This window comes from Tenrec ecaudatus, chromosome 8 (genome assembly GCF_050624435.1).
Source record: "Tenrec ecaudatus isolate mTenEca1 chromosome 8, mTenEca1.hap1, whole genome shotgun sequence".
Taxonomy (NCBI): domain Eukaryota; kingdom Metazoa; phylum Chordata; class Mammalia; order Afrosoricida; family Tenrecidae; genus Tenrec; species Tenrec ecaudatus.
The window spans coordinates 6,168,013-6,194,944 of NC_134537.1; the positions used below are offsets into that span (position 1 = coordinate 6,168,013).

Below are 26,932 nucleotides of genomic sequence, written 5' to 3' on the forward strand. Positions count from 1 at the left end.
TGCCAACACCCCTGTGGAGGAAGCCAGTGTCCCAATAAGGGTAGTTGGCTCCTCAGAGGAAAAGGACTTTGGGCCAGGACCTCACCCTAAGGGACTTGGGGGAGAGAGTTCGTGACATAGAGATTTCATGACAAGGGCTACAATGCTGGAAGCTGTTCCCAACTTAGAAAGGAGTATCTTCAGTTCCAGAAGGCGAGAGAAAGATGCTCACTCTGATTAGTCAGCCGGAGGGAGAAGTAGGCAAGCAGGTATGTCCAAGCGATCCTTGCTCAGTTTTTTCGTTTTTGTTTTGTTTTTGTTTTTTAAATCATTTTATTTGGGGCTCATACAACACTTATCACAATCCATACATCATCCATTGCGTCAAGCACATCTGCAGCCATCATTTTCTCAAAACATTTGCTTTTTACTTGAGCCCTTGGTATCAGCTCCTCATTTTCCCCTCCCTCCTCGTTCCCCCCTCCCTCATGAACCTTGATAATTTATAAAAAAAATTTTCATATCTTACACTGTCCAACATCTCCCTTCACCCACTTTTCTGTTGTCCACCCCTGAGGGAGGAGGTTAAAGGTAGATCCTTGTAATCAGTTCCCCCTTTCTACCCCACTTTCCCAGTATCGCCACTCTCAGCACTGGTCCTGAAGGGATCATCTATCCTGGATTCCCTGTTTCCAGTTCCTATCTGTGCCAGTGTCCATCCTCCGGTCCAGCCAGATTTGTAAGGTAGAATTGGGGTCATTTAGGAACTAGAGAAAAGTTGTATGTTTCATCGCTGCTACACTGCACCCTGACTGGCTCATCTCCTTCCCACAACCCTTCTGTAAGGGGATGTTCAGTTGCCTGTAGATGGGTCTTGGGTCTCCAGTCTGTACTCCCCCAGTGTTATCATTTTAAACAGAGAGCTCTTGCATTTCAGAGTTTGAATTTATATGTTTCCCTTTCCCTCTGCATTGGTAATCAGAAGGAAGGAGGTTTTGTGCTGATCGCTCTGGAAGCAGTGTCCACATCCTGAACTTCTGAGCGTTTCTCCTCAAACTTTAGCCAACGGACATTCCTGCTCTGGTTCAATTCAGTGAAATTGACGGCTTTGCTTTGTTTTCAGGGTGCTTGCCCACGAGGCTGCCTACAGTGAAGGGATTTCCCAGGGAGCCCTCTAGTCTGTTTCCAAGGGAGCAGGGCACAGGATCCGTGGTTTCCAACAGCCACGTCTTCTGATCTGGTTGCCACGGTGCATAAGTAAAAAGGGAAGAGTGTGCACAACATGGGTCATCCTTTGAGTTAGACGAGTCTTTTGATAGGTTAAAGGGGAACTGCGCTGACAAGAGACGGGCTGATTCCATCTTCGACTCTTATCTTGATTGGTGTGTACTTTGAAAACCACGAGCTACTTCAATTTGGTTTTTAAATTTCCTGTATGCCCTTTAGAAAAGATCAGTCAGTCTTTGGTGCATTTTTCCTATCATGAGTGCCTGATTTCCAGTTTCTGTTGTTCTTTTAAATGTATTTTCTAAGCTTTCCGCCTTCAGCGGTTCTCTGCCGCTTCAGGGTGGTTTTCCTGCCTATGTCACCACGGAGCAGGCCCACTGAACGTTGTGGTAAACTATTTGCACACTTCCTGCTTCTTTAGTCTCTAGCAAGTTCATCCAGGGCTGCAAAATCATGCTGTTTTCTTCAGCTGCCTCCTTGGCTTTCTCCACAAGAGGGTGATGGCGGACTAACGCCCAGCAGGATGAGGCAGCCCGGCCCCTGCGGTGCTAAATGCGCCACCTACTGGATGCTCGTCCACATCTGAAAATGTTTGCTCTTAAGAAACATTTACAAGCCAGGAAGGACTATCCACGGGTTGTTTTCAGCATCACGCTGAGGATGGCGTCTCTTTTGCTTCCATGTGCATAACCATGGTTCATGTGGTAGTTGCGTCTGGGAAAAGTTTTCTATCTGCGAGCCATCGGTGGACCCCAGACTTTAGGTGGCCCATATTTTCCTGTTTGTTTTTTCAGCCTGCCACATTTCCCCACGGTGTCCATCAAACACCCTATGGTGAAGCCATTGTCTCTGTGTGTGTACAATTGCACACACACATTATTTTGCCTTAAGCACTTAATCTACATGTACGGATTCTCCTGGAGACCATTCCCCTGAAGCTGTAGTTGGGAAACAAGACACTAACACTGTCTTTGAAAATGGTTATAAAGTGTAATTTGTGGAGAGACTTAATGATTTGAGTCAGTTCCACCCACACGGAATGATTTTCTATAAACTCCTTTTTTTTTTTTTAAAGTGAGTTTAGGATGAATAGAAAAGATTTCATTTAGGAAATGAGTCCCATTTTCCAACTGCATCAAAGGGGCACCAATATTGTTACTTCTTGTGGGGATCCTGAGATGCTGATTGTAATCCAGAAGCCCTATTAAGATGTACCCTCTTTTAGACTTGCTGATTTTTCAAATTATCCGTTAACTCTCTCTATTATATTAGCACATTATATATTCCTGGTTGTCTTTCACCTTAATGAACGCAGTGCTGTCATTAGTTTCAGACACTGGCATGGTCTTTTCTGTTGTTTCTCCTGATGTGACATCCCTGGCGGCTGGCTGGCCTCGCTAGTTTTGGGGACCCTGGTGTGGGCACGGGTATAAGTAGGGCGATGTGATCCTGAGTTCTTTAACAGGAGCTGTTGTAAAGCATGTGGTTAGCGTTGTTGTGAGAGTCCTCGAGCCTGTCCCCACACAGACGGCCCTGTGTACAACGGACGGGTCAGGTGCACTGCCCAGTCGGACCCATCCTCATAATCGGTGCTGTCTGTGAGCTCGTTGTGGCAGCCACCATGTCGGTCCACCTCCTTGAGGGTCCGCTTTTTGACTGACCCCTCTCCTTTCCCAGGCACGATCCCATACTTTAAGGTCTAGTCTGTCCGGATGACACATCCAAAGTATGTGAGACACGGACTCACCACCTTTGCTTCGAAGGAGCATTACCTTGTACTTCTTCCAGGAGGATTCTTCTGGCCGTCCGTGGTATTGCCCCTTCTTCGCCTGTGGCCTTCCTTGTTCACAGGCAGGGCCGTTGGAAATGCCATCCCTCAGAGTGACATGTGTGCCCTTGAAGGAAATTTTGTTCCGTAGATTTGCCTCATGAATATGCCATTTGATTGTTTGATTGTTACTTCCACGCTCATTGATTATAGATCTAAGTACAATGCTCCATATATATTGTGAATGGATATACCTTGTGCCCTTCCATCTTTGCTCTGGCACGAATGTTGTCTCAGGTTAGTGAGGATTTTTTTTTCTTCTTCCTATACCGAGTTGCAATCCCTACTGCAGTGTACAGTCTTTAATATTCCGAAAAGCAAGATCGCCTTCCCATTAAAAATGCCCAGCAATTATACAACAAATCCAATTTCAGGAAAGGAGATTTAAAATATCTTTAAAAATAAATAAAATATCTTTAAAGGCCTCTAAGAATTGAGGCCTGTCTTGTAGTTAAACAAGCAGCCACCTAGCAGGGAAACAACAAAGTCCACATGGAAGAAGCACACCAGCCTGTGCGATCAGGAGATGTCAAGACAAAGAGGTATCAGAAGTTCACACACAAGCAACCAAATCGATGTCAAGGAATGTGGATGCAGTGGAGACCCAAAACCCACCTGTAAGGTAATTGGACAGTCCCTCTCAGAAGGGCCACATGGGAGGGATGATAAATCCAGGGTATAGTAGAGCACTGATAAACCACATAACTATCCTTTAATTCTTTAATATTTCCTCCCCTTACGATGATGGTTCTTATTTGTTTACTTCATTAATCATGTTAGACTTGTTGTGTTCATTTGTGTATTTAAGAGAGTTTAATCCATGAAAGCCAAGATAGGTAACCCTTCAGGAACAGTTAACAGGAGCGATGGTTGCTGACGAATGGGAAGAGAGGGGAAGGGAGCAGTGGGGACCTGAGAGCACTGATGACTGTATAACCCCACTCAACGGGATTAAGCAACAGAATTGTTTGTGATTGGATATCTTGTATTGTATGAGGTACAGCAACACAATTAAGTATATGTAAATATAATAATAAGGGATCCTGGGGGCCCCGCTATAACAAAGGGGAGCTGATATCAAAGAGTTCAAGAAGAACATGTTTTGAAACTGATTGTGGTAGCAATTGTACAACACTGCTTGATGTGATTGAACTATGGAATGTCATGATATCTGTAAGAGCTCTCAATAAAATGATTACCAAAACAAAAAAAAATAATTGAGGCCTGAGTTGGAAGACCAACTGAGGGGTGGTCTAACATCTGGCAGTCCTGGCAAACTCTGGGGTGCAAGAGGGAACCAAGTGATGCACTGAGGGGGTAGGGATACAGTCTGAGTTCCAAGGGGACCGTGCACCTAATAGCAAGTGCATCCTGTGGGGGGTTTTGAACTGGGAGCCCGTGGAATGACATAGGGAAGAGAGAAGATAGGAGATGTTTGCTGAAGAAACATTTCCCATTGCAATATTGCTCACTCTTTTGAGGATGGGTAGCTGGATTCCAGATGTGTCAAGGTAAACCAGCCTCGACAACATCACTGGTCTAGTAGGCGTAACTGTATGGTGATAATATATAAAGATGACAGTAAAGTCACAGAGAGTAAGAGAGAGAGAGAGTAAAATAAAGGAGTCAGACACATGTCATGGTTGCATACTGCCCTCAGCCCCTGTTAGTGGCCCACGTGGAGATGGGAGAGGAGAGGAGGAGGGAGGAAAGGAAGGAGAGAATATATTTCTGACCAAGGCTTATAAGTACTTAGGGACATGCAAGCCCCCTGATTACAGGTAATGACATCACAGGAAGAGGTAATACCATAGAAAATACAGAAATGGGAGGGGGACAATCTAGGGGTGTACGTGCAATCGGAAGAAGAGGGATTAGGGGTACACAGGTGACAAGATGGGCAGATCCTAGATTCATGACGGCAGCCTAGCTTTGATCACCCTTGAACTGCTGGCTTGACTTACTCTAAGCTCTCCAGGGAGCCACTCACTGTCCTTATCAGTAGGATGTGAGCCCCACCTTTGGAGGACCAGATTGTAGTCTGATTGCTCTGGATGGCTGCTGTCTTCAGGGAGAGAACGTCTAGGCAGTTTGCTTCCAAGTGCGCTACCATCAACCGCCATGTGTTGCGAGCAGTGTCCTAAATCTGACATCTCTTTGGGGAGACAAGCTGGGGAAAGCCTCTTTGTATCCCACGCTGGTGCCTCGTGGTTAAATGCTCAGTTGCTAACTCAGCCCGGTGGTTCTGACTCACCCGGCAGCTCCGCAGGAGGCAGATTTGGTCATCTGCTCCTAGAAAGAAACCCTGTGGGGGCACTTCCGTGTCACAGGGCCTGGCCACCGGACAGCTAGCCTGACAACCACCCAGTTGGAGCTCATCCTGGACATTCTGTGGAAGGACTCAACCTTTCAGACTGCCTCTGCGCCTTGGCCGGCTAGGGATACCCAACTGCGAGACTGTAGGAGGTGTATAGACACGCACGGCCCTCGAATGTACGGAATGCGCATCGTGGTGGAGAGGTGGATTGTATTGCTACTCCTGGCAACAGCAGTGGCTGTTGGGTCTGTGATTCTAGGGCCAGCCGTTTTGCTCGCTTTCACGTCATAGGATCTGGCGGAGAGTTTATCAGTGTCTCAGTATTGCACTGTCACGTGTGTGTGGGATTTGGGTCTTTGCTGGTTCTCTGTGACGCCGTAGTTAGCACCCGCGGCCTTCCTTCCCGCCCTCTCCTTGTCTTTGGTGTGAGCCTGGCCACCCACACAACTTGTTTTGACAGACGTATCGAATCTAAATTTAGATTTAGCTCCTTGGGCCGTGTTTAGGCGCAGATCAGGCCCTTAGTCTGCATGCAGCTGCGCACTTCAACATAAAGTAAGGGCCCCCAGGGATTCTGTTTGAGGGAGAGTAAACATTTTAAGATGTACGAGGTCCCACTTTCTCCTCCTGACGTGGCTTAATGGCTCAGTCCTTCAGTGGAAGGGTCGACTTTTCAACTCCTTGTATCCCTATTAAACTTGCAACCTCCTTGTGGAGGGAAAATTTTTTTGCTATTGCTTTTCTCACAAACCTAACCAATGTTGTCAGACTGATTCTCTCTCATAGAAACCCACGATTGAGACCCACCCCATAGCATCCGCAGCGGTGCCATCCTGGTGTGGGGCTCACCGCCTTCTGAATGTCCTATGGGGCACCTGGTGTGTTCCAACCACAGACCTTTCTTTCCCTTCACAGCCAAGCGTGTTATCCAGCGTAGCATGGGCGCGGTGCGGGGGGCGGGGGGATGCTTTTCCTAACCCACATCACATCCACTACCACCCAGGCAGTTCTGACTCAGAGTCTTCAAGAACTGTTTCGTGAGCTAAATAAGCTTGCTTACTCACGGAGCCTCATCGCTTTCTCTACCCTCCGCCCATCGGGACTTACAGGTGACACGGTGGGGAGAAGCAAGTACCGTATCCTGCAACTCAAGTCTGCACGTCTCGGTCTTTAACAGTCCCTCTCCCCCTTTTTCCTTTCTCGGAAAGAGCCTAAGTTTACTGCCACTCAATTCTGCCATGAAACACACTGTCTACAAACTTAGCTGAAGCTCGTGGCTGCACCCTGCCCATCCAGCCCACCGTGTTCTTCGAGGAACGTAAGCCGTGGACACCAACGAGCCTAGACTTCATAGGCAGCGCTGTGGACAGCCTAGGTCATCCATACGTACTCAGTGATGATCACAATCAATAGGCGGGCTGAGCGCATCCCAATATTGCCAAAGGCTGGACCCCAAGGCTAAGTAGATTTTCCCTGCCTCTGATGCGGCAACAGCTCCTCTGGAGCAGCTCCTAGGGGAGGACTGTCGTGCATGGCTCTCCTGCCCCCACGTCTGCTCCTTAAACTCTAGGCCTGTGTGGCCACTCAGCCATCCTCTCTCATGTGTCTTACTGCTCTGGTGCCTTAAGGATTTCCTCCACTCTCCGGACTTATAACCTTTTGTTCTTTATTATTATTTTTAACTATATATTGCTGGGCTCAATCACGGGTCATCAAAAAGAAGCCTTTATTTACAGTTTGTACACATCCACGTCAACCAAGAAGAGCAGGAGGCCCCGTGGCCTTTGCCCCTACACATCGGTGTAATCGTAATAGATGCGAACTTCGGATCGCCTGACACTCTGCAGGGATCGGATGCTCTCACTCCGGGTCCTGATATTGGATTTCTTGAATAGCCTTCTGGAAAACGACCTACACATGAAGAAGTAAATGATTGGATCCAGGCACACGTTGCAGGCGGACAAGAAGAGTGTCATTTCTTTGCAGTAATAGAGGATTCGGTGCGCGGATTCATCTAAAAGCCTGTCCAGGTGACTGAAGGTGAAAGGCATTCTGCACAGGTGATAGGGCAGAAAGCACGTGAAAAACACAGCCACCACCACTCGGATGCTTTGGTTATGCTTTCGCTTCCGGCTAGACTGGCTGATGAACTGCTTGCTGGACTTTTGGATGTACCTGGAGATGGCTATGTAACAGCCGATCAGAATCACCAGCACCACGACAAACAAGCAGCTGTTGATGTAGATAACCGCCTGATGCCATTTGACCCCCAAGGGGCTCTTGAGGTTCATGCAGTTATGAAGGTTTTCCCTCGTGGGCTGCATGCTGGTGAGAATGGTGTTCGGCAGGGACAGGGCGCTCATGATCACCCACACACAGACGGATAAGACCTTGGTGAAGGTGATGCTGTACATGCGAGAATCCCCGAAGGGCTTCACCACCTTCAGGTAGCGGTCGATGCTAATCAGCCCCAGGAACACGATGGATGTGTACATGTTGGCGTAAAACAAAACTGACGTGTACCTGCAGAGGATGACCTTGAAGTACCAAGGTCCAAAGCCCGCGTCGTGGACAATCCTAAAGGGAAAGGTCAGCGTCATGATGAGGTCAGCCACGACTATGTTTTTGAGATAAAATATGAAGCTGGTTTTGTTCCTAATGTGGAAGAAGATCCACACAGCTAGACCATTGAGCAGGAGGCTTGCGACGAATATAATGAAGTAAAGCACGGGTAAGACTACGGTGACGAATTCATTGTGAGCAGTGGTGTTCTGTCCAGGCCCGTCACTCGTGTTACTTGGACGGGGACTCCCATGGCTGTGCAGCTCATAATCTAGAAGAAGAGGGGAGACGTCACTGTGGTGCTTTGTACACACCCCCCTCCCTCTACTGCATGGCCCTCGGACAGGCCGGAGACTCGCTCTTCCGGGCGGTATTCCAAAGGACATTGGCAAAGAGTCACTTGAGCGAATTGATGGTATTCAGAGCGGCCAAGGAGCTGGGGTCACCCCCCCCCCAATGCACACACACTTGGACCTGCCTTGGAGTGAAAGGCCAGCAGGGCCTCCCCGGCTCCGTCTCTTTGCCTGGCGGTTTTTTCTGGGCTTAAGCTCGCAGGTTTCCCCTTAATAGATCTCTGGGCCCTCCAGTCTTCTTCTTGGAGAACCTGAACTAACACAATTTACAAATGCACCCCCCACTCCCGAACGGCTATGGAAGAAGGGAAATTTTGCAGTTTTCACTTTCCATGACTAATCAGGAATGGGATGGCTAGCCTTCGGGTTCCTAATGACTCTGTCGAACCCTCCCCACGACATGGGCAGTGTGGCATCATTCGGTTCATATCTTTGAAGAAATGAAATAGGGAAGATCGTTTCGATGATTATCATCCGAAAACAGGTTCTCAAATCGCTCGCTGGAATTTAGGTGCAGGCTTGCCGGGAGTCACCTGGTTCTCTTCCTAATTCTTGGCCTTTTATTCCCTGCTCTGAGTGTTTTTAAAAAAACTGGTTTTCCTGGCTTAAATGTCCTCAGAGAGGCTAGTAATTGATACCTGGGCCAGCCTGTTAAAGATCCAGCGTGTTATTAAGCTTTACAAGTGTAAAATGCCTGATTCAGCTGCCGCACACATTCCGGCTGCCAGATTCAAACCTCCTCTTGAGCAGTGTCTCTCAAGTCCACTCTGGTTTGGCGAAGGATTGCCTTCTGGGCCGCCTGTGTACCAGAAGACCCACCTCCAGAAGGTTCACAAGAGGTGCAGATTCAGTGGGGTTCAGATAGGTGCTTGCACTAACGTATCCAAGTGACTATTAGAAGTCGCTTTCATCTCATCTGGGTAGAACCTTAACAGATGTGGAATAAAGACAAGTTTTTGTTAACCTAAAAAGTCCCCATGGGAGGCAGCCTGCTTGAAAAGGGACTCCCTCTTGGCATGCTGGTTGCTTTGAAAGCAGAATGCAAATAGAATCATTCACTCACTCTAGCCCACTGAGAAAACCTTGGTGAACCCGGGATTTTGTGTTAGGCTGCCAGAAGGTCACCAGTTTGAGTCCATCAGCCACTTGATGGGCGATGGACGAGGCAGCTTGGCACCTCTATGGGGCTGCTCTACCTGCCCTGTGGGCCTATGGGGCCGGTCATTCTGTGAGGCTGAGATTTAACTCTGGTGGTCTCGCCGAATCTGCCCACAGTCACAGTGGAAGAGCCTCTACTGCCAAGGGTGGGTCGGGATCACGTGTCTCTTCACTATATCATTAGATTTTAAAGTTTTAATTACATGAACAAGCACTCGTATGAAACGATGTTTACTTGACAATGAGGATGATATCTGAGATGGCATCTTGAACCAGAAGATCAGGAAGTCCCTGTACGGACCACATGTCTCGGGACCAGCCACTGACAAGTAGGAGTGACCTCGTTCCACGGCGCTGATTGAACTGTCCCGGGGCGTCACGACCGCCTGTCCTACAACTTGCTGGTCATGACTCTTTCACAGTGGGTTCTCCCGCCGTTTATGTTTGGGATTAGCATTTGGGGATATAAGATCTCTTAATTCTGTGGGATCAGCCCCAGGCGATTATCTGTTACTTCAGGCATGCATGCCGCATTTACCATGCAGCTTAAACACGTTGAGTGCTTCCAGCCTGTTAGGGAGGGGCTATTCTGTGAAATGGCATGGCGTGGGGCGCTCTGGCAGGCTCGGCCCTCGATGGAGAGCTGCGTGTCATTGATGCGCTTCTTTGACAGAGGTGTATGTCATGGTTCCCCTGGCAACTTCCCCCTTTCTCTGGTGTCTCCTCTGGCTTACCAGCACTGCCTTTGGCGTTTGTGGCTCTCCAGACCCTGAAGGCAAAGGGCCTTCTCCACCAGGCAGCTTTGTCATTTGACTCTTTACTGCCAGTGAGGAATTAGGCCAAGCTGGCAACCATTTTCCAGGACAGTCGAGGTGGGAGTCAATGAAGAAAACAGAGAAGCTGCTTTGGGGGCACAAAGGCTGTTTTCCCCACAGACTCTTCACTTACTAGCCTGACCCCATCTTTTCCACTTAGCCCAGAACTTCACCCAGAGTAGTCACTGGACTCAGGGAAGTCATTCTTTCATCCACCTCCTGACACACCAAGTTAACAAGTGCCATGACTTCTAAAGGCCCCAGGTCCATCATAGATACTTGTGCTGCTCCTTCGGTGCGACCAGAGGCCCTGGCGGCACTGAGTCGCCCGTCAGGTCCATAACGGAAAGGTCACTGGTTCAAACTCACCAGCCACTCGGTGGGAGAAAGACGTGGCGTTCTGCTTCCGTGGCAGATCACAGCCTTGGGAGCCCAAGGAAGCAGGTCTAGTCTGACCTTTCATAAGGGCACTGCCGACTTGCCAGCAGTGGGTTTTTGCTGTGTACTTGGGATACAGAGCGCACACATATGCGCATGTCAGTGGACTGCATGGGCTTTCTAGTCAGAGGTAAGCACTACCCACATCAGACTGTCTAAATGGAACTCCTCGGCAACTGAAACACAGTTTAAAGTGCTGTTTCTCCGTCGTAAGCTGTTCGGTCATCCCGTGTGGCTTTCCTGGATGACGCTTCCAGAACAAGTGCGATCAGAAGTGGCGAGTTTAGTCACTCACTGACTTTGTGACACGGAATAGGGGATAGTTATTTGGTTGGGTCTCCTAGGATCTAGAGGCTCCGCAAACATTATTTCTTGCACAAAACCTGTAGATGGTAGGGGTTGGTCCTATAGCAACAAGTGTTGGTTACAACCAGTCCTATCCATAGCAGCTGCCCCCACCCCCCCAGTGAAGGACAGAAAAAGAGCTGAAGCATGCAGGTCCTGTTGCCTTCAGTTGTTTTGCTCAATGTTGCTCACTGGGCATGGCAGGCTATGGCACAGAATGTGGAGGCATCAACAGACATCCCTGCTCTGCCTGCCAGGTAGGATCCTTGATGGTATAGCGGAGTAGGCAGTAAGCTGCTAACCAGAAGGTCAGCAGTTCGAGCTCACCGGCCACTCAGCATGAGGGATAGGAGGCTGTTCTGCTCATGAAAGGGTTTCCAGTCTCAGAAACCCAGGGGACAGTGCTACTCTGTTCTCTGGGCTCAGCAGAGTGGAATCAACTCCATAGCACTGCGTTTGCGTTTGACTACGTGCCGTGCAGGTATGAAATACTAAAGGCATGCAACTTGTGGAAAAAACTCCCGTGGCACAGCTAAGTGCCCTGTGTCCCCATTTCCTAAATAGCTTCCCAGAATGGAGATTAATGATTGGTTTGGCTTCTAAGGAACATTCATGAACCTTGATGTGGAATATTGCATTTGGAAAGTCGTATGTATTTGTGTTAGGGTTTCAAAACTAGTCTCCGATTTCATGATTCAGTCTGAATATTAGTCTTAGAGATGGTCTCTAGATGACACCCCGTCAGGAGTTGAATGTGTGTTGAGTAATGCAATCCCATGTGTTGGCTCTTCTTCATTTAGTGGAAGGCAAGTAGATGTACTCCTGGATTTTGTTGGCCTGTTCTGTTTGAGTTACAAGTACTGATCAAGTAAGATCATTTTTGCTTCTTTTCCTGAGCTTTTACCTGGTAGTTTAGTGAGTGTCAAGTTGAGCCCCATACTTCAGTTGTACCGGACTGTAGGCAGAACTGCGTGTCAGGAAACACTTGGAGATGATTGAAGCTTGGGTTCAGCGTAGGTTATTCCTGGTTTGATTTCTAGAAAAGAGGGGCGGGAGAGAGAAGAAAGGATTAGGAATTAATGCAAACATCCATGATAATGATATTTTCAATAAGAAAATAAATGCATGGACCTTACGGGTTCAGAGAGCACATACTTTGGACTTAGGGGCAGCTTCCCCACACTCGGGGCATACATCGTGTGTCCCCTGTCAGCCTGCACACAGCAGGGACCGCTTTGATAGGGATTCTATTGTCCTTCTGAATGATACTGTGGCCATGGGAAAGTTAATGAGTATCTGCAACACATTATCCTAATCTCTAAATTGGAAAGCATAATAATCCCCCAGGCAGGACTATAGTCAGAAGTATAAACAATAATGCACAAGGTGTGTCTCAAAACCAGGCTGCAACATTCAGCCACCAAGCCAGGTCAGTAAATGTTGGCTTCTCCGCCCTCACATCCCTGCCTGCACCAAAACAAGGCGCGAGGTAGGCAGATCCACGTTGACTGCTACTGCGCCATGTGAGTCAGCACGAATCCAGTTCCCAAAGTGTGGAAATGAATCCAGTCTTCACCTTCCCACTTTTCCTTCCTCCTGGCCAGTGACTCAGACGACACATCCCCCTGCCCTGGCTGGGTCAGAACTCCCAAATTAGGACATCGTCTTTCACACTGTCCCCTACGGACAGATGCCAGCCCCCGCTGGCTCTCTCTGCTTTTTTGAGTTTCTTATTCTGTACCAGTGGCTCACAGAATCTCACCAAAGGTATAAGATCCTGCAGATACAATTTTATCACAACCCAAAACAATACAGACAGACACTCGGGCTATGGCCAGAGCGGGGCTGGAGGGGTGTTCATAGCACAAAACCATTAGAACTCAAAGAGAGACATGCTTCCTCCTCTCATTCATTCACCACCCAGGAAGCTCCTTTGAGCCTCCCCTTCAAGACTCTCAGCCTGTGAGCATCACAGGTCACCTTCTGCTGCCTCTGGCTTAGTTAGCATTGAGCCCCAGGTTTTCCCTCTTGGTCAGCGTCCAGTGTCATGAGCCTCACCTGGCCTCAAGGTACTGATAATACAGGCCAAGTTGTTTTCTTCAAGACAAGTCCGCACTTCACGCTCTAACACCGCATTCCCGCCCCCCCCCCCTTTTAAATCTTAGACTATCTAGTTGGGGGTCCCCTCGGGTGTTGCAGGTGGTGAACTCATGGAAATCCTTTCTGTTCACCTTCCCCCAGAGGCACTGTGAAAAGAACAGTCTGGCAGTTGGCTTTTTAAAAATCAGCTGTAGAAAACGTGATCCCTCGTGGGTCCTTTTGTAACACACACGGGGTATCCAAGAGTCTGAGTGGGCCCAGTGGCACCGGGCTCTATTCCTACATGAGGAGACCTGCAGTCAACTGTGCGCTGAAAGATGGGCACTTTGAACCCACCTGGTGGCTCCAGGGGCAAAAGGCTGGGTGAGCAGCTTCTGCCAAGATGACAGCCAGAGGACCCAGGGGAGCAGTTCTGCTCAGTAACGCACAGCAGAAAGACAGACGGAGGGATGGACCGATGGATAGATAATATAATACATATTTAAATTCACCACCGACTGTAGTCGTTAACAGTTCTAAAAGATTTAACCCTGATACGTTGATGAACGTAAATTAAAAGTGTTTAGAAACTCAAGTGCACTGACATCTTACTCTTTTTGTCAACTATAGGATTTGAGTTCTGGCTTTACACTGACGATGTGATTTCCACACGTCACTTGACCTTTCTGGATTTACACTAACGGCCCTATTGAATCTCTACCCAGAATGAAAGGCACACAGGTTTCTATACTGCCCCAACCCAGATTCACACACAAGCATGTCACGGTCACTGCATGCTTATCTAGTGAGTTCCTGTACTTCATTCTGAACACCGTATTCCATCTAACCTCAAAGCTGGACCAGGCAAGGATAACTGGCTTGGGTTTGAGTGATTGGCCTGCCATTTGGGCCGAGGCCCTCTGCCCTTCTGAGAGCGTCACGTTCCCATACATGAACAAAGGTCAACTGCAGTCATACTGTCCTGTGTGCATGCATGATACTGTGTGCTGTCAGTCATCATTTTTCCATCTCTTTTTTTATTTTCTTTTTAGTAACCCTGTCTGTTCTCCAATTCCTGGCTTTCCTCGGGACTTAAGAGGAATTAAATCCCTAGAAAAGAGTTTTTGGAAATTGACTGCTGGAATTAAATCTGTGCTTAAGGGACAGCCTGCTCTAGGGAAGTAAGTGTGTTTCCCATGCAATGAAACCACATGGGACTCTCCTGTCCCTGCGCTGATGCTGATCTCACACGATTCAGCTTCCCAGAAAACCCAAGTGACCCGCCCCTCCCCCGTGAAGCCCACTTCTGGCTGGGGTAAGCAGTGAACCCTGTCCTGGTGCATTTGCCCAGTCAGCAGGGGAGGAGCACTCTGCAGCCAAGAGTTTATTTGGAAGTGGGGCTGCAAGTAGGGAGGTTCGTGTTCTCTCTTGACTGCGATGCCCTTCTCTCCCTGGTTTCACTCATGCTCCCCGAGCTAAGGTCCTGGGTTCGGGGAGGGCTTGCGAGGATGGCTTGTCCATGCCCGGTCTTTAGGTTTTGTATAGTATTTGGTATGCAAAGCAGGTGCTCAACAGGTATGTTTTGGTTATTAGAACATTCCAACACCAACCAAAACAGAGCCATTGCCGTCAAGTGGGTTCCAAGTCACAGCAACACTGCAGAAGGTCCCCTGGGGCTGTGAATCCGAGGTTCCTAAGTGTGATGGGTGGATGGGAACCGCTGATCTCATGCTTCGGCAGCCCGGTGCCCACCTGGTAGGGTCATCGGACCTCCTTGGAAAAGGTTATTAGGTGATGACTAAAGGACCCAGACCAAGCCTGTGGGCACCAAGATGGTCCTGACCCATAGTGTCCTCATCTGGGACAGAAGAGAGCTGCCTCAGAGGGTTTGCACTGCCATGATCTTCATGGATACGGTCTTCCACAGAGGGGCCGGCACGGTTCAAACCGCTGACTGTTCAGGTTTGCAGCTGAGTCCTTGGTGACTACATTCACCACGTGGCTCTTCGAGACCCCTTCCAGAAATCAAAACCAAGCCTGTTGCCTGCGAGCGAAGTGCAAATCCCAGCGACCCTAGAACCTCCCAGGCCACAAATCTTTACCAAAGCAGACAGCTGCATCTTCCACCTGAAGCGTGCCTGGGTGGGTTTGAACCGCTGACCCTTTGTTGAGCCACGGAGGGCTTTACCACTGCCCCACTAGGGCTCCTTGCTTTCCCCCTTTACTCTTTACCTGTCAAGAAATGAAAATGATGACAAACTGGAGTGACTGTGAATCAGAAGCAGAGTGTAGGGTATCAATGATGAAATATACAGCTTTCCTCTATCTAGTTCCTAAATTCTTCCTTCCCTCTCCCCCACTATCATGATCCCAATTCTACTTTACAAATCCGGCTAGACCAGAGGATGTACACTGGTACAACTAGGAACTTGGAACACAGGGAATCCAGGGTGGATGATCCCTTCAGGACCAGTGCTGAGAGTGGCAATACCAGGAGGGTGGAGAGAGGGAACTGATTACAAGGATCTACATGTGGCCTCCTCTGGGGGATGGACAACAGGAAAGTGGGTGAAGGGAAATGTCGGACAGTGCAAGATGTGACAAAATAATTATTTATAAATTATCAAGGGTTCATGAGAGATAGGGGAGCTGGGAGAGAGGGGGGAAATGAACTTGATACCAAGGGCTCGCGTAGAAAGCAAATGTTTTGAGAATGATGAAGGCAACAAATGTACAAATGTGCTTGACACAACGGATGGATGTAAGGATTTGTGGTAAGAGTTGCACGAGCCCCCAATAAAATGATTTTTTTTTTAAAGCATAGAAAGTAGTGCTCATGAAGCTGGGAAGAAACAAGGCCCTGCATCCGTCATTAGTGAGAATGAGCCACTTCAGACGTGTAGGTAGTAAAACATAAACTGACCATACCACACAGCAGTTCCGTTCATTGGTATTCCGAGGGCTATGAATATATATGCCCCTGTAAGGACTTGAATATGAATACTAGTAAACTCAAACTCACTGCCTCAAGTTGATCGGACTCAGCGTGACAACCTTCCCCCCCACCCCCCGGGTGGGTTTCCGAGACTCTAACTGTTTACCAGAGTTGGAAGCCCTGTCTTTCTTCCATGGAGTGGCTGGTGGCTTTGAACTGCTGACATGCGGATGGAAGCTCAACACAGAACCACTATCCCACCGGGGCTCACTGTGAACATGTCCAGCCGTGTAATTCATCTTAGCCCACAGCAGGATCCATTCAAATGCCTGTCCGCTAGTGGACGGCAAACAAGGGTTATGCTCAGTTAGGGGAAGACAGGAAATGATGCACGCTGTATACGGGTGAACTTCAACGGCATAAGGGGCAGGAGCCAGACACAGGACGGCACTGGGTGATTCCACCGAGGTTAACTGCCCATGGGAGGCAGCTCTATAGGGGTGGGAAGTAGATCCGTGCTTCCTGGAGGGTTCAGAGGAAAAGCAACGGGCACAGGAGAACTCGGCCAGGTGATTAAAAGCTGGATAGGGAATGGTTCGGCAATTTAAAAAATCATTTTATTGGGAGCTCATACAACTATTATGTCCTCAATTTTAAAAAATTCAACTTAAAGTCAGTGTCCTGTACACTTAAAATGTGTGTGTGTGTGTGTGTGTGTGTGTAAATCATGGTATCAAAATTAGAGCACAAGAACAGAGAGAGAGAGAGAGAGAGAGAGAGAGAGAGAGAGAACGAGAACAAAATGACAAGGCATGAGAGAGAAGGCTCGATTAGAACCTCTCTGTGCAGTAATGGAAAAGAGTCTTCAAGACCAAGGGGCGAAAATACCCCCAAAAGGCACACCCCCTAATCTTTGATTTAGAAAGTGATCAAATGAAAGTGCCCCTAACAAGAGTTGCGGGGACCTCTTACACCAGCTCTGTCATTCATTCCTGCGCCTTCTTTTGAAACTGAGCTCAGTCTCTGGAGCCCCTGAGAGCAGTCTTCATATGCACACGGTGGTCGCCCACGTTCCCGTTTTCTTCGTACTTCTTACAATGATACAGAATTGCTGGGAGTTTAATTCAGTCACCACCATGTGATTTGTGTTGGGGGGTGGGGGGTGGAAATCAAGTTTGTTCCTCAGCTTTGGGAAATGCGATGTTTAGTTCTCCACTGTGAATTTCCTTGTTTCTCCATGTGCGACCTCATCTGAGTGACGTGCTTCTTCAGATCTAGGCAGGAGACCCTCATCCTTCGATTGCCTTTTTAAAAATCCCGCCAAGAGAGCTCCTGGCCACTTGACGCTCAGCCGGTCCCTCTGTGTGCTGACTCCATGATTTCTTTCTCTCCCAAACTCCATTGCCTGCGTTGGAGAGTCCTGGACTTCCATGCCCCCCCCGCAACTCGGTGTCTTTAACCTGCGACATTACTTCCTTTCCTCAAAATAAATCACTTCTTCTTTGACACCCTTGCTGAATACTCACTTCACTTCTGACCTGCTTAGTCTAACACAGGGGCCCTTCCTCTCCTGTGCTCTCAGAGTCCTCCAGACACTCAACGATCCTGCCATGTCTGTGGTCTCGGGGCCTTTCGTTCGCCCTGTCCCCTCCTGGAATTCCTGTGATCCTCGTTTAGGGTAAAGCTCTCCTGGTCGCGTGTTTGTCCAGGATGCTGACTTCCTCTTTCTCTGTCTGCGTTCTTGCCTCTCAGCCCCCTTCCTCTTGCTGCGGATCCCTCTTCCTTCAGTATTCCGTGGAGCATGTCTTGGCTCGGCGCTCTGACCCCGAGTTCTTGGGTGGTGGGGTAGTTGAGCTGCAGCGAAGCCTCAAAGGTGAGTTGGTGTTGTAGGGCACCGGACTGAGGAGCATCATGAAGGACCGACCCCTTAAGAGCATCATTATGAGATCCAGTTAAAATATGCATGAGCAGATTAAGTGCGTCAGGTGTTTTTGTTTGCTCCTGTTCTTTCCAATCACCCTTGCCTCCTTGGAATTCCGGATCACCGGTCGTCTTCTTGGGAGCGCTCTACCTGCAGCCGACGGTTCATATTCAAAAATCATCCTTGAGCGTAACCTTTTGATTTTCCCCATTTCCGTTCACGTGCCTTGAGTGACCTCCCTGCCCCCCTATCCTCTCCCTCACTCGGAATCTCCTTCTATGTCTTTTACTGTCAGCTTTGGTAACTTCCGCGAGTCCTTTAGTGAGACTCGAACCGTGCCCCCAGACTGGGAGGACATGACAGCATGACAGGGAGGAGCCCTCCTGCCCCTCCACGCAACTGCCCTCGAGGCACTTGAAAGCTAGTGACCATCCAGAAACAGACACACAGGCCATTCCACTACAGAGAGATGGGCTTGGGATGCTGTCGAAAGACAGAGGCGGGCCCGGCGGATGGAAATGTGCCGTGGCTGTTCTTGTGCCTGGATTGTTGCGCATTGACTGAAGGGCCCCTGAGCACAGAGTGCATGGAAGGGCTGAGGGTGTCCAGAGATGAGGTGTAGTTACCAAGAGGGGAGAGGAGAGCGGCCTTGTGGGACGTGGTACAGTCGAGGCGTAGGAAGGGAATGTGCTGACTGGATGCTCATGAAAAGGGAGGAGAGGAGTGCGGGAAGCCATCCAGGTCTTCGAAGGTAGGTGTGGGTTTCTGTCACTGGTACCGCTGGTTGGGAGGGGTGGAGTTCAGTTGAGATTCACCGATTGCGTGATGCCTGTGTGCTCACGTCCACGTGGAGCTGCCTACCAGCCTGTTGAACATTTGGGTAATTTGAGATGCACGTCTAGGGCCTGGGGAAGCACTGGGCTGGCGATGTAAGTCTGGCGGTCAATGAAGTGAAAGGAGGTCAGGGGATGGATGAAGTCGTGGGAGTAGGTGGGATTTTCCGGGAGGAAACTGGCCTGTGCGTTGAGAATAGGATAAGAAGGCTGGCCGAGATCTTTCAAGGCACAAACCCAGGGAAGGAAGAGGTCCTGAAAGGTTGGCCAAAGAGTTGAAGAGGATAATGGGGGTTGGGGGGGTATGATTAGTTTAATTCTGCAGAGAAGTGACACGAGGCAGCAAAGGGCCCATTCGATGGGATTCAGCAAAAAAGAAGTTCATGTCCCTCTTGGTTGCCGGTGCTCACTCCCTCTGTCTCTCTCACTTGCCTGGTGTGTCTGTGTGGTGGAGGGTGGAGGTGAGGCTGGGGAGGCCGAGTCCGATACCGAGGGTTGGGTAATGCTGATGAGGTCAGAAAGCAGCGCTTCCAGAAGGTGCTCTCAAAACGACATGCCTGTCCTGGGGCGGAGAAAGCACTGGGAGGTGGAGAGATACAAGACTGAGGGATGCAGATTACCATAGAAGGTTTGACCCAAGTACAGCGGTAGTGGGTAGCGCTTGCTGACCCGGGTTCCAATCCCAGCTCAGTGGCTCGCCCTCCCATTTTCTCATCTGTGAAATGATGCAGTGATTCGTCCCTTGCAGGAGGATGGAGAGGGTGGGGGGTGTTGACAGCTACACATGGCGGAGGCTCACTTTGTTGTGCTTAGCAGATGGAGAGTAGGATTTACGTAGTCACTGTTGGCCTCCGCCACCCTCTTGTGGAACCGGCTAGCTCCCTGGTGGCTTGACGCCAAGACTTTGCCCGTCCTCTTCAGTTGTCTCTGAGCCTCATTTGCCTCCTGTCTCTCTTCACAATCTGCGTGGTTTGCTACAGCCCGGCCGGCGAGCCTCTGCGTGTCCCAGCACCTCCGGGTGTTGCAATGAGGATGACTGCTTCAGAGCCAGCCAAGGGCTCCGTTCCAGAAGCTCATGGATGGTCGGAATCCTGTCCTGCCACTGACTGCTCCCCCAGCTGGGAGCTGATGACACCGCTCAAGAATGCTCTGTCTCTGTGGGGCTTAGCTTTCACAGCCATTCCTGAGGTTAGATGTTATCTCTGCTTAGAGACCTTCTGTTTTAATCAGCCCCCCATTGATATCATCCTTTGGCTGTTTGATTAACTGCCTTTTTAATGTTGTTGGTTGCAAGCTGTCTTTTTACACGAGGGTTACAGAAGAGGATTAACATAGTCTCCTTGTATGCTTTGTCTCAGACCCTGAAATAGGTTCTTGAGCTCTCTCTGAGAACAACTCTGTGACCTACGTATGTTATTCTTTTTTTTTTTTTGGCCCTCCCTAAGTGAGGAAAGATTTGAGGCCTAAACAGTTTAATTAATTTGCCCCGACTCACACAGCAGATGCTGTACAGAACTCATAAAACAGACCTAAGACTGCCATAAGACAGACCTCATCAGACTGAAAGGAAGGCTGCAGTTAATTCTATGACACTGTCCTGAGTGTGGAGGTGCATCTGGGTTGGAAGAGTGAGTGAGTGAGTGTGAGGTGAGGTGAGTTGAAGTGAATGAGTGTGTGTGAGTTAAGTTGAGATGAATGAGTGTGAGTTGAGGTGAGTGTGTGTGAGTTGAGTGAGTGTATAAGTTGACATGAGTTGAGTGAGTGTGAGTTGAGGTGAGTTGAGTGAGTCAGTGTGTGAGTTGAGTGTGAGTTGAGTGAGTGAGTGAGTTGAGTGTGAGTTGAGTGAGTTAAGTGTGTGAGTTGTGTGTGAGTTGAGTGAGTGAGTGTGTGAGTTGAGTGGAGTGAGTGAGTGTGAGTTGAGTGAGTCTGTGAGTTGAGTGTGGGTGAGTGTGAGTTGAGTGAGTGTGAGTTGAGTGAGTCAGTGTCTGAGTTGATTATGTGTGAGTTGAGTGAGTAAGTGTGTGAGTTGATTGAGTATGTGTGAGTTGATTGTGTGTGAGTTGAGTGAGTGAGTGTGTGAGTTGAGTGTCTGAGTTGAATGAGTGAGTTGAGTGTGTGAGTTGAGTGAGTGTGTGAGTTGAATGTGTGAGTTGAGTTGAGTGAGTGTGTGAATTGAGTGAGTTGAGTGTGTGAGTTGAGTGAGTGTGTGAGTTGAGTGTATGAGTTGAGTGAATGTGTGAGTGAGTGAGTGAGTGAGTGAGTGAGTGAGTTGAGTTGAGTGAGTGTGTGAGTTGGGTAGAGTTGGGGGACATGAGTTCTGCACAGTGTGAGGTTGGTGCTCTTCTCAACCTCTGAAAGACCAAGTGACCTTTGAAGCTGGAGACTTCCTTTTGCCTGGCCTGAGTGATGTCAGTAACATTACATCAGAATCCAGACGTGGATCCTATCAGGAAATATGAATCTGCCGACACTAATCTTGAATAAGCCACCAGGATGAGCTGCCCTTCCCACCAAACTGTGTGTTCCCAGCCCGCCAGCTCACAGCCTTCCCTGTCGGCTCGCTTGGTCCTGCCACCCCCACCCCCCACCCCCCGCAGCATTAGCCAAGTGATTCTACAAACGCTTGTTCCTGCGGTCCTTTCTCCTCAAATATCATTTCTTTTGCACCTCTCTTTCCCTCTCCTGGTTTTTGTTTTCTTTCTGTTTTAGTTACCACCACTTAGCACTCTTTTCTCACACTTTTCCTCGTACCCCTTAGCAACCCAGAAAGAAAGAGAAAAAAGTGGCAGGAGGACGCATTATTTAGGTGACACTGGGCCTCTGGCTGCTGTGTTTACATCGCAACACTATTATTGCAGTGGTGAAAACCGACCTAAGGAAATAAGTGCAAGGGACGAAGTCAGAACTTGAACCCGGGTGTTATGTGCTCCACAGCTCTTTCCTAGGAGGGAAAGTGAGAGCAGGGAAACATCAGCATCACACAGCAGACACACTGGTGTCTACACACGGCTTGTCCACACAGCACACGTTGCGTTATGTCTTCGGATGAGGAGCCCTTTGTGCATGGCTGGGGTAACTCCCTCTTTGATAGGAAGCGCAGGCAACGATAATAGTGCCTTCACTCTCTCTGGGACACACATTTCTGAGGTTTAATTTTATCATCCCACTGACAATCTTACTAAATCAATAGATCACGCGGGGATACTGGCGTAGTCCTTAAACTTCAGTGGTAAAGATGTAGTTCACAGAGGCCATCTAATGCGAAGTACCATCGGAAGAGACAGGTTCCCTTGTGCATTTTGGGATCTTTTTGAATGTCTGAGTATGCCCATTTTAAACGTGTGTGTGTGTGTGTGTGTGTGTGTGTGTGTGTTTCTCAATAACCCTAAGACCATAACTTTGCCGAGGGCTTTGGGAGCGAAGCTACCTCCCTCATTAAGAGCCACCTCCTTTTGTAATGGAATTAGGTCACTGTATTCATAGGGCATTTCATTAGAACATGCTGGTAGTCGGTCTCCCAAAGGTGTTGGCATGCAAAGTACAGCAGCTCTTCATTCAGGAATATCAGGTGCTACCCTCCTGTTTTCAAAACGAGGCTTGCTTTTGGAAGCCTGCTATTAGATAGATTTAGATCACATGTCGGTTTTGTGATGGCTCTTGGTCACTTGCATATTTTCCCCCTGCTTAATGCTATGGGAAGGGGCCTGTAAACTGGGTCTAACCTCCCTGAAGACAGAGCGTTTATATCTAAGACTTACTTATCTAATGTGCAGACATTCTGGTGATTTTCAAGCTACCTGTCATTGACCATGCTTCTTGTTAACATTGACCGCCTTATAACTCAGTGGGACTCAGCACTTTGCCCGATATCACAGAGGGGGCAGGTTTCGATGGCATCCAGGCAGTTCCAACTCAGCAGGACCCGTGTCCGACCCTGTGCACGGCCCAGTCCTGCACCATTCTCACACTCGCTGCTTCATCGGAGGCCTGCTGTGGCCTTGGTGCCCGTCCATCTCATTGAGAGTATCCTCGTTTCCCCTGACCCTCCGCTTCAACCAAGCACGAATGTCCTTTTCCCGAAGAGAACAGGAGGCTAAGCGAGGAAGTTCAGTGTCAGGATCCTAGACCAAGCTGCCTCCACCGTACTGCTCAGCTTGATTGGTGGGAAGACAGAGGCGGCCTGGCTGGTGTAACGTGCCCTAGATTCTGTGGACAGATACTAAGTTTTTGACTCAGTCTTTCGCTCTGGCCCTGAGCAAAGCATTGTACTTCTCAGAGCTCCTGCCTCCTTTTCTACAAAATAGGGAGTATGATAAATATCTGGCCTGGCTCGCAAAGGTCCCGTGAGAATCTAGAGAGATGTTATGTCAGGTGTGATTCACCCTCAAGTAGTAAGCAACTCATTATTCACGCGAGTGGATTTCCCAAAGTTCATGGTAAATATGCAGTATCTTTTCATCCCTTTGTGAACGTTTTCCAGCCCCCTCGCATAAATAAGTCAAAAAAAGTTCGCTGAGCACAAATAGCTATTATTTTCTGTTAAGCCAAATCTGCTCTACAGGTCTTTACATCCTGGATCAGACGTCTCTGGGTGGAGCAAAGGCTTAGCACTCTCTTGCCTCTGAACAAAGATTGGGGCTTTATAGTCCACCCAGAGCCCCTTTGGAAGAAAGGCCTGGTGTTCTACCCCCTTCTAAAATCAACCATTGAAAGCAGGGCTTTGAACTGGCTCATTCTAGTCTGAGCCTCGCAAGAGCTTGCCTTTTCTACCAGAGACATGTGGTCGGACTCTACAATGTAGCAAAATCTCCGGGTGATTCTTAAATATGCATATAATCGTGTCACAATGTAGATTCCGATTCCTTATAGCTGGGGTGGAAATGTAAATTCCAAGCAGAAGGCTGGCACCAGACAACACTGGTTGGAAGCCCACTTGGAAACTCAGTGGCACACTGAGTTGAAATCAACTTGCAAGTAGCTGGTGGCCTAGGGATAGACCTGGATCAGGGGTTTAGAGGAGGTTAGGCAGAGAAGTTCAGGTCCACAGTTCGGATTCCAGAGTACTGGCTGCCATTGAGTGGATGCAGACTCACGGCGACCTTACAGGACAGGGTAGAGCTGAGTTTGTTCCAAACCCAAAACATTCAAGACCCTGAGTGCAGACTTCAGGGGATAGACCCAGCTCTCCAGCCTATTCAGAAAAGAGGTAGGCTTGGCACAAGGTAGCGACTCCGTGTGTCAGAGGGTCTTTATCCCTCATAAGCTTACGCCCTAGAATTCTATTCCTGACGGTGTTAGGGGCAGTTACCGCCTTTACCATTGGGATAAGGTCGTCATTAGGGTTGTCTGGGTGGTGGTGTGGAGGGAGGTATTCTCAGACCCCCTCCCAGGAGCATGGAATCGTCAGGTTAGCTACCCTCATGCTTCTCAGTCTCAATCGGAATGCCAGTTGAATTAATGGGATAACACCGAGACCAACAGACCAGTTTTTCACTAGTCTCATCCCTTGCACCACTGTGTTATCAAATGCTGCGTGCTCTTTTTCGAGTCGCCGTAGACATCTGCCAGTTTGTTCATGGTTATACCATGAGCATTCCTAAGGGAAAGCCCACAGCCCAGCCGAGGCTAACAGAGGAATAGTTCTGTGGGGTCACCTTGTAGCATGTGTGTCCAAAGGCCCGGAGAGGGCACGGGGCACTCAGAGGGCCAGATCAAAACCCAGGGCCGACTGGTGCCTCTGTGCTCACTGTGAAGCCAGGGACACAGCTGGGGGGGGGTTACAGAGTGGAGTGGCAGCGCTCGCATCGGGAAAGGGAGCTGGCAGTGGTGGGGCCCGTGGAACAGGACAGAGGGCCACCCGTTTCTACCAGCATGGGGAATGTTGCCTCCGTGGGTATGTGGGCCACTGCCAGCAGGCACCTGATTTTCCAGGAGAAATAGATTTGTGCATGTAAAACTGCGTACATTTTGAATCTTGGCTTCTCTTTGCTAAAATACTGGTTCAGCCAGATAAAGCCATGTTGCCGTTTTTGATGGCTTGTTATGTAGAAGGAGTCCCAATGACATGGTGAAGCAAGCCTTGGGTGAGGAACTGGATGCTCGGTGGCCCGTCCCACCTGTTCTCTGGAAGGCAACCTTGGCACTGTGTCTATAAATACTACAGCTTGGGGAACCTTAGAGGGGCAGCTCTTCTCTGTCCCATAGGGTCACTGTGAGTCAAAACCAGCCAAAGGGCATCCATCAGGTTTTATAATACCAACAGGCCCCCCTGTAGGTTTCTGCTGGTAACTGGGTGGGATCTGGAACCATGTTCCCTGCTGCTTGCTCCAAACCTCACTCTCTTCTTTACCTCCTTCCCACCTACTTGATAGTTTCCTCTTTCACCTGAAAATCATAAGCTCGCCAAGAGAACAAGGGACCGTGAGGCAGTTGGAAGCGTTTGCTGGTCTGCAAACCTAAAATATTGGGTATAGGAACCCACATCGCTGCGGAAGAAAGACCTGGTGATCTGCTTCTATGAACTTTGCGGCCAAGAAAGCTCCCTCCCCGGAGCAGTGCTACTCTGTAAGGGTAGCCGAACCGCAGAGCAGAATCGATCAATGGGCAATGAATGACACCACGTAGGGGTTTAGAATTCTGGGCTTTGCATTAACTTGGGATGTGTATTCCTTTCAAATGCTATGCGAAAGTTTCTTTTTAAAACAGAAAAAAAAAAAAACCCAGCAGTATGATGAAAATATTTAAAGTAGGTTCCATAGCCAGACCCCACTCCATATTGCCCTCCTGCCTCGATAGACCTGCTTTGCCTGGTTGATCCCTGAGTGGGCATCTAGATATGCACCCCTTCTCCTTGTGCCTGCTTCTAGAGTATTGCTGTATGCAGGCCTGCAGGAGAAACTGCTTCGGGGTCCCTGAGGCCCGCCACCGATCATTGGCACTGAATCATCTAACCCCCTGGTCTTCCTATCTCCTGAAGTTCAAATTCACAGCCCACTGGTATCAAACAAGAGTAGTTCTAAATGGAGTTAAATGGTAATAGAACTTTTCCCATGGACTTTCTAAAGTCCCCCCCCCCCAATAGTTTAACCCCCGCCTGCATTTGGAGAACTGATCTACCACCATGTGACTCTTAATTGTTCCCCATTTTTACCCTTACGCTGCTTTCTTCTTATTTGAAGCTTATTCAAATTTGCTTCAGATTAAACATCCCTGTAAACTACCCAGAATCCTTTTTTTGGAACCGTGCAGGGTCCCCAAAAGAAGATGGCTGTGTGAGTCAATGCACGGAGAGTGCGCTTCCCTGGGATGAACTGAGACGGAAAGGCATCCTGGTGGCTCACGGGTCAAGTGAACCCGGAAGTTGACTGTGCAGACCCAGCCAGGGGCTCCCATGAGAAAGCCATTAACGACCTGCTTCCATAAAGATCACAACGATGGACTCAGCGTGGCCCTTCTGTTCTGTCTCTCAGGGTCGTGGCCAGTTGAAAATGACGGGACCTAACCTGACAGCAGTTCAGCCAAGAGGAGAGGCAGGCGGGGTGGTGAGGCTTCAGGGAAGAGATACTGGGCTTTGCCACGCTGCTTGCAAGACAGCGGCATCGCTGGGAGCATCTTCCAGGTGGAGAAAGGATGCAGGCCCCGTGAGAGCCAGTGGAGCACCCCCGGCGCTGTCGTCTTTGCAGTGCCTGTTGCTCCACACCCAAACCAGTCTCTGGGTCAGTTATTCTTGGCTCGCTCCACCTTGCCTGGTTACACAGACTCCCCGCAGACACTTGGCCACCCCTGTGGAACTGACCCATATGTTTGCAAATATAACCGCAGAGCCGGCAATTGGGCTATTGTATTTACCTCATTGTTGGCCTGTTAGCGGGTTATGTTATGCAAATATGACATTTCCATAGAAGAAGAAGCAATAGATAAAAACATGGCTGCCTAGGCCCTGGTCTAAGCTTCAGTCTGCTCTTTTGCAAACCATGCAAAGCCAACCAGTCCTTGCCTTGCCGTGAAGTCACAGCCCAGGACAGACATGAACTGCCCCCAGAGGGTTGCCAAGGCTATAAGCTTTTTGTTTTTCTTTTAACTTTTTACTGTGAACTAGATGCAGGGTTTTTGTTGTGTGTTTTTTTTAATCATTTTACTGGG

General features: G+C 49.0%; 2 protein-coding genes across 3 annotated transcripts in view; one reads left to right on the top strand and one right to left on the bottom strand.

Annotated features, from left to right (window-relative positions):
• The window catches only part of MED12L (mediator complex subunit 12L), a 375,484-nt gene that overhangs the window by 220,308 nt on the left and 128,244 nt on the right, over positions 1–26,932 (top strand). The gene's annotated exons all lie outside the window — the stretch shown is intronic.
• On the bottom strand, positions 7,142–10,580 carry GPR87 (G protein-coupled receptor 87). The gene is made up of 3 exons (XM_075555837.1): positions 10,519–10,580; positions 9,963–9,994; positions 7,142–8,184 (listed from the first exon to the last, which is right to left on the bottom strand). Exons 1-3 carry the CDS (start codon positions 10,578–10,580, stop codon positions 7,142–7,144), a joined length of 1,137 nt encoding a protein of 378 aa, XP_075411952.1.

Coding starts and splice junctions, on each gene's coding strand:
- GPR87 (XM_075555837.1), bottom strand. CDS start 10,580: ATGGACCTGACGGGCGACTCAGTGCCGCCAGGGCCTCTGGTCGCACCG. Junction 9,995..10,518: donor GCACCGAAGGAGCAGCACAA/GTATCTATGATG, acceptor CCTCCCTAACAG/GCTGGAAGCACTCAACGTGT. Junction 8,185..9,962: donor CAACGTGTTTAAGCTGCATG/GTAAATGCGGCA, acceptor CTCTTCTTCTAG/ATTATGAGCTGCACAGCCAT.